Here is a 7563-nt window from a genome sequence, read left to right as displayed (position 1 = left end):
CTCAGTCGCCCTGGGGCGGGGGACGGGGTCCCCGGCCGCGCCTCTCGCCCTGGCGCCGGTCTCGCCCCGGCTGTGTGGGGGCGGTGGCTTGGTGGGGCCTGGCTGAGGAGTGCGGCCCGGCCCGGCGCTTCGCCTAGCCCGGCGCCTGGCCTGGGGGCCTGCACTGCCGCTGGGCTGGGGCTGGCGGGCACTGTGTGCTGCCTCTTTCCGTCCGCCTGGTCGTGGCCTGGCCGTGCGGTTCGGGTTTGTCGCCTCGCTTTCTCCGCGCCTAGCGGTCGGTTGGGTTGTCTTGGGGTGTCACTTGTGCCCCGCCGCACAAGCCGCTTTTGTGCCTGTCCGTGATGGATAAAATGACCTCTTGCCCAGGGCTTGAAAAGCCAACGCCCTGTCAGCGCTGATGTCCTTTCTCAAGACTTGTATTTCCTATGCCACGGGTAAAAATAAGCCATCTAACTCCTACAAAATTATCTCCCCTCTTTGACCGAACTGTCCCTTCTCGCCCACAGGCTGCTTATTGATCGTTTATATTCGCACAGAACAGCGTGCAGTAGGAGCCCTAAGCGATGCCTCATGCAGCTGGTTTAGTGGTAGTACGGCATAGGTTGTTTCATAAACAAAGCAGGGGTAGGAAGAGAACTTAAAGCCATATGAAGTTAAAATTGTGTCCTACCTGCTATGTCTTGCTATTGCCCAAAAGACAATATTGATGTTAATACTGAGTCTTTCTTCTTTTAGAAGTGCAACTTTATGCTAAACTATTTTTCTGCACTTCAAGGCAAAAAAACCCAACCAAACCACCAAGACATTGCAGGCCTGTCATTTTCATGTTTTTTATTTCCTGGTAGTTATTCTTAGTCCTGGTTATTTTCCCATCTCCTATTTTGCAGAAAAGATTACTTTGGTTCTCTTGTGTTTTGACTTGCTATGCTAATCAAGCTTATTAATTTTAGTCTGCTTTCATGGTAGGGGTCCTTCATCTTCCTGAGACTCTTTAGCAGCATCTGTGTCTGGTGCATGGTAATTCTGTGACAAAAATATGACCCCAAATCAGGGCGAAGAGCCTTACCTGAGAAGTGTGTGAAGTATGGATTTAAGCTACTAGGGTCTCCTGTTGGAAGGAAGCTGGGCACAGGAAAGCACAAATGCTGCTAGTGCTCTTAAATGAGGCTTGGATGCAGAAAAGCTTAGGAACCTTTTGTCTTTTTCAGCTTATGGGAACTTCTTCAGGGTACGGATGTTCTTTCTACTGTAGAAAAGGTGGCCTGGTAGTCCACCATGAATTTGTTTTGACGTTTGTCACTTTGGTCTTTGTTTTGCCAATTTTCTTTGCTGTTCTGACACTTCTCTATATTGCCGTACCTTCCACACACGTTATTTTTGTCAAAGTTTTTTAATATAGAACCTTCAACACAATCAACATGCAGCTGAGTAATCTGTTTAATCTCAAAAGGTAGTCTAAGTGGTCATTTGTAATGAATTGATTTTATATGCAACATAGAAAAATAAATTACCTAAGTTTTCAGTCAGAATTAATGTCACACCTTACTATATTGACTAATGATTCTAAACTTGTTGGGGATCCAAAATTCAGTCCATTTCTGGCTTCATTATAGTGACTAACTTCCAAAATACTGGATTTAGTGCTTCTTAAGAAACAACATGTAGGGATTTTTCTCCCCCCTACTATTATAGTTCTTCCAAGTAAAGGTGAATGAAAGATTGCTAACCAGATGCTATAGCTCCATATGATGTTTGTGTGCTAGCTGAATCAGAAGTTATGGCACTGTGACTGCTTATCTTTCTTAAAGATAAAACACATCCTGTTTTTTATACTATCTGTCAAGATGAAGGATTAAACCAGTTTTAGCAATGGAGCCCTTTTTCTACACCAAGTGAGCCAACTGTACCAGTAGAGAATTGAGACTAAGAGTAGATGATTTACTGAAAAGCTACAAAGCATGTGATGCAACTGAAGAGACAAATGGATTGATGTTTTGAGTAAAAAATAATGTAATGTGACCTGGCAGACTAGATGACTAAGTACAGCTAACTAAATCTGTTATGTGGTTTTTTTGCCTAGCACTCGAGTAAGGATGCCTTAAGAAGATAACTATGGATAAATATATTAAAGTGCGAAAGATTGGAGAAGGATCCTTTGGGAAAGCAATTCTTGTCAAAGCTAAAGAAAATGGCCAACAGTACGTTATTAAAGAAATAAACATCTCTAAGGTGAGTGATTATTAATAATTACTGATCCATTCTTTTTGTATTTCTGTTCTCAACAATCATTATTTTCCTTCTGAAGATGTCAAATAAGGAGAGAGAAGAATCAAGGAGAGAAGTTGCTGTATTGGCTAACATGAAACATCCGAATATTGTCCTGTATAGGGAGTCATTTGAAGGTAAGATTAATTAGTATAGTAGAACCTGAAGTAATGATAGTAAGTGACGGTCTGTGCACTACTTACTGCATTTAGTTTAAAAGTCTGTGTGTTTTGTCTCAGTCTTTTTCATGCTTTTGTTACTTATTTCAGTTCTTTTTGGTTGTGTTTTTTTCACAATTCCCCTGCACATTTAAAAATAACAGTAATTTTTTTAAAAGTGCAACAATTAAACAGAAATGTTCCTGTGTCTTCCTTACATGCATCAATTTTGGTTGATGCTTAAATGAAAGGGTTATGTTCTCTTGTTTCTCCAGAGTGTAAGTCTCCTTGAATACTTGTGTATACCCTAATGACTTGAATGCTTGTGTATGTTAAATATGAGTATGGTCTAAATTTGGGTATTGATAACCTAGCAAGAGCAATTTTATCTCAAAGTCTGTTTTCTTAGAATGCAGTCTTCAGTAATTGCAATTGTATCACTGCTTTCAGAGCTGGAAAAATAGATGGGACTGTTTACTTCATCGAGCTATGAAGGAAGGAGAACATAATTCCACCTTGTTTTCACAGTGTATGTCTTGGGAAATGAACAGAACAGATAAAAGATTCCAAAAGCCTATCATATAGGTTAAAATACTATTAAAAAAACCCTCTAAATATTATTTGAGATACTGTTTAGGGACACTGCTCTTTTCTCCTTTCCTTCCTTTCTGTTGACTTTCATATGTCTTTTGATTGGCGGCTTTTATTTTTTCTGTTCATTAAATTAGAATTTTGTGCCATAGTCATATTGCACAGCCGTGGTCGTCTGGTTTGTAAATCCACTCTTCTGTCTTCTCTGCAATAGAGGCCTGTTCTGTAAGACTGCTTTTTTCTTTTTTTCTTCTTACAAGGTAAATTCTGTAATCTGTACTTCACAGGACTTCATGTTGCATCTTTATTGCTAAAGCACATGGACTTTTGAACATACTGATTTGGTTTATAAAAGAGAATTATTTCAGCAGCAGGTCTGCAAGAAGTCCAGACTCCTAGAATCATCTCTTAAAATAATACTGATATAAAGCTTAACCAAAATACAAACAGCTGTAAGCACAAAAGAAAAATCCTGGGTGTGATATTTTGAAAGACAGATTTCAGAAGTGTTCTGCGGGAGTGAAATTTAAACGACTTAGATGATTTAATTAAATTTGACTCTACTTAGAGTTTAAGTGCTATGACTAACTCATAAGAGTTTTTCTTTTGAGCAGCATGTGATTGATTTTATGCATTTATTCAGCTCTTCTCAAAATCATGCTTAATATGCGAGTAGTGTAGTTCCCATGGTTTTGGTAACCTGCAGTTTGCCTCTGCCTAATCTCTTTTTTCATCACTAACTGGAAAAGGTTGCATTGGGGAACAAAACTGTATCTCTGTATGAAATGTATTATATATGTTCATACCTCCTAGTGGAAACTTACATAGGATTTTTGGAAGTCTCCTCAAATTTCATTCAAAAGTGAGAAAATAATTGTTTCCGTTTGTCTCTGAAATGAACTGTATGTCTGGTATGAGAGCTGATGATTCTTCCATTCTTGCATTTCGTGTGAGTAATACCTTGTCCAGGTAAAACTCCAAGAAAGAATTAGGCAAATACAGGCAACTACCTAAATTAGAACTTAAGATCTCTATTTTTAGGGTAGGGGATCTGTAGGATGTTTGAAAGCAGGTTGAAGAGTGGTTTTATATTGCATTTATAAAGTGATGCCTTTAGTTTCGTAGTGGTTTTGAACCCCATTTTGGGGCATTGGTTCAGCAGATGTCATTTCTTTCTCTCCATATCAAAATAGTCCAATGTTACCAGAAACGGGAAACTTATGTTGTGGAACTCAAAATAATAAAAGCATTTTTGCTTGAAATTTGAAAAAAGAACTAATAAATGATATCTAAAGCTGCATGTGAAAAGGTTACTTTTTTTACTTTTTCTGTGACTGCAGTGAAGATATTCAGAAAGTTATGTTAAAGATGGGTGTTTTCTTTTCTTTTTGAAATACTTTATGTTTTATTTTACAGAAAATGGCTGTCTTTACATAGTGATGGATTACTGTGAAGGAGGAGACCTATTTAAAAAAATAAATGCCCAGAAAGGAATCTTGTTCTCTGAAGATCAGGTAAGAACAAACTGCTGCTATAATGTTTTGTTGCATGATACTTCTTCATGAGTTTTAAATCATTTTGATTCAGTTTGGTAGATGTGGTTGCTTAATGTAAGGGGAGGTTCACAAATTGTGATTCTCGTTGCCATCAGTCACAGTAGTATCTTAAAAGAAAATGTAGCTAGAAATCCTGGGTGTGTTATTGGGGTTTTGTCTGTCTGTGTAAGATGCTTTTAATAAAAGTTGGATCTCTTGCAAAGTAAACCAAATCTGAGAAATGAAAAATACTGAAGGACAACATGAATATTTTTAAGCCTTTGACCTTTTTTTTTTTTTAAAGTTATAATGGCGCAGGATTTTTGTTTTGTAATACTGATTTTCATTTATCAGAAGTATAAAATAACATACTTTGTAAGTATAATAATACAAAATACAGCAATATGAAGTTGACATAATTCAAAAGTGTATTTTTCAATTAGAAAAAAATTAATATTGTATTGGAAGTATACCAGCAGATTTTCTTTTTCCGTGATACTGGTTATAAAGGCATTTGTATGGTGGGAGAATTTGGAATAGATGAGAGGATTTAATGTACAGATTTGATTAAATTAGGTGAAAATAGATTATGTAGGATTCAATTTTTTGGTTAGAACTGACATATGTTTCCTTGTTTATAAATTGTTTCTATGCTTTTGTGTCTGCATCCAATAAGATCTCAATTTACCTGTGGTTGGAAAGGCTTAGTATATTGGGTCCATTGATGGTATTTAGAATAGGGTAATCATTAAATATTTTGGATATAATCTGTAAAACTTTTCATTTTTCTAATTTGGGCTCACTTTTACAGGAAGAACTTAAGGTGGAAAAGTTAAAATTACACCTTGCATTATACTGTAATTTTGACGTGTGTGTACTTCTAAGTTGGGAATGTGAAACCACTTTTCATGTGGAAAAGTTCTTGCTGTTAGTCACTTTTTGATATTGTGATTTTTACAAATTCACAGAAAAAAAAGGGGGTTGTTGGCTTGCTTATGATCTTCTAGTTATATGTTGTTTGTTGCTTTTCTCATTGAAATCTGCTTTGTACTATTTTTCTTTTTAATGTAAAATACATAAAATTACTGTATGATAAAATAAGTGTTTCTGTAAACATCAGTATCGCATTCTAGGACTCTCGGTTGACTGACTGCAAGAGGACTTATCGTATTGGTTACAGCAAAAGTACAATCTTTAAGATGCAAGTTCCATATCTTAAACATTTTAGCCAATCAAATTCATATTGCATACTTTTGTTAGGTTTATAATATGTAATGAAACTAGTAGTCTCAGGCTTAATATCTAATTTGGGTAATAAGCATATTTCATTGAAAAGTCTGCATTATAGTGACAGTACTGGTAACATTTTTAATTATTCTATGGTATAAGTGAAGACAGGTTTGTGGGAAGAGGGTAAAATCTTGAGTTATAATTTTAAAATTGATTTTATAATCTTCAGTTATGTAACTGGCGAAGCTTTCAGATAAAGATCCTGACGTTGCATTTTCTTTTACACATAGATTCTGGATTGGTTTGTACAAATCTGTTTAGCACTAAAACACATACATGATAGAAAAATCTTGCATCGGGACATAAAGTCACAGGTATGTAGGTAACTATTTTTTAACTGAATTTACTTCCAAAGTGATTAAATTAATATCTTGCTAGTGTAAACTGGCAAATTAGAGAAAATGGTGTTTTTACATAAATGCTTCTAATACTGGAAACATTTTTCTTCAGAATTGTCTGGAAGAGGTTTATATGATATTTGTACAAAGAGATGAGACTATCTGATGAAGCTACTTGAGTGTTATTCATATGTTTATGTGTGGGGACAGAAAAGGTTATGTTTTAGAATGTATTATAGTGTTTAATTTTGATGAAGTAGGACTAGAATAAGTTGGGTGTTTAATAGTAGTCAATAACACTGTTGCTAGCGACTTCAGAGTGATTGAATGGTAGAAAACTTTATTCTTCCCAAAACATGTTGAGAACAAAAAGTGTGCAATTGTATGAATGTTTTAATTAACAGACTTCTTAAAATTTCTATACCAAGAACATATTTTTAACCAAAGATGGAACAATACAGCTGGGAGATTTTGGGATCGCCAGAGTTCTTAACAGGTAACTCCTTTTTGATGCTGTTTTCTCTGACTTAAATTGCTTTGATCTAGGAAAATGCAATCTACGCACTTCATGTGAGTTGTTAACATTCATTCTTTTTTTCTTAGTACTGCAGAGTTGGCTCGCACTTGCATAGGAACGCCATACTACTTGTCACCTGAAATATGTCAGAACAAGCCTTACAACAATAAAAGGTAGTAATAAGCATTTTATTAAATGTTTTTGGTAAGAAGAAAGTGAGTTCTTTTAGAAGTCTAAAGCTATTCTATTCATATGATGGTGAACAGCTGTTAGTTCATCTCTTACCCAAGAAGGTACTGAGTCTCACTGTACAGGTGGGACCTTAGTAGGTCTGTGCAGTACAAAGCACTGTGATGCAGAGATGACTTAGCTTAATGCTCTGAGTTCTAGATCTAGCAGTGTTCTTAATTATGGCTCTGCCTTTGTCTATCTGCACGCTAGTTGTACTGCCTTAATTTATGCAGTATGAATGTGAAACTGTGTTAAAGATGAAATCACAAACACAGTAACTGGATTCTCTAAGCACATGCCTAGATAGGTGGCTCAGCTTGCTTCAGATAACTTTGCTTATATGTTTGCTGTCCTGGCAGTAGGCTGTTATCTGGTAACAGCGTCCCTAATGTAATTAAAATGGTCATTTTCAAGTTAGTCTTATACTGCACTAAGCTGCTGCATCCATTGCTGTGAGTGCCTTATACTAATTTCAGTTGGTTTCTTAAAAGATAAAAATTGTTGCAGTTCTTTGTCCCTCAATTTCTTCTACATGCGGTTTATTATCCAATGGTATTCTAACCAAATTCTGTAGTCGTGTAATGAGTGAGGGGAGGTAAGTCAATGTTAAACAGAGTACATTGACTTTAAGAATTGTA

At 36.2% G+C, this 7563-nt stretch overlaps 1 protein-coding gene across 1 annotated transcript in view; it reads left to right on the top strand.

The window, feature by feature from the left end:
* The window catches only part of NEK1 (NIMA-related kinase 1), a 50417-nt gene that overhangs the window by 154 nt on the left and 42700 nt on the right, over window positions 1-7563 (top strand). The window contains exons 2-7 of the mRNA XM_010569946.1: window positions 2081-2229; window positions 2306-2402; window positions 4431-4528; window positions 6070-6153; window positions 6606-6673; window positions 6781-6867. Of these exons, the coding sequence (XP_010568248.1) occupies window positions 2113-2229; window positions 2306-2402; window positions 4431-4528; window positions 6070-6153; window positions 6606-6673; window positions 6781-6867 (551 nt within the window). The 5' untranslated portion in view covers window positions 2081-2112. The remainder of the gene's footprint in view (window positions 1-2080; window positions 2230-2305; window positions 2403-4430; window positions 4529-6069; window positions 6154-6605; window positions 6674-6780; window positions 6868-7563) is intronic.

This window comes from Haliaeetus leucocephalus, unplaced genomic scaffold (assembly GCF_000737465.1).
Source record: "Haliaeetus leucocephalus isolate CR32 unplaced genomic scaffold, Haliaeetus_leucocephalus-4.0 Scaffold284, whole genome shotgun sequence".
NCBI classification, from domain to species: Eukaryota; Metazoa; Chordata; class Aves; order Accipitriformes; family Accipitridae; genus Haliaeetus; species Haliaeetus leucocephalus.
Note: the sequence above shows the minus strand (reverse complement) of the source record. Positions and strands in the feature narration are given on the sequence as shown.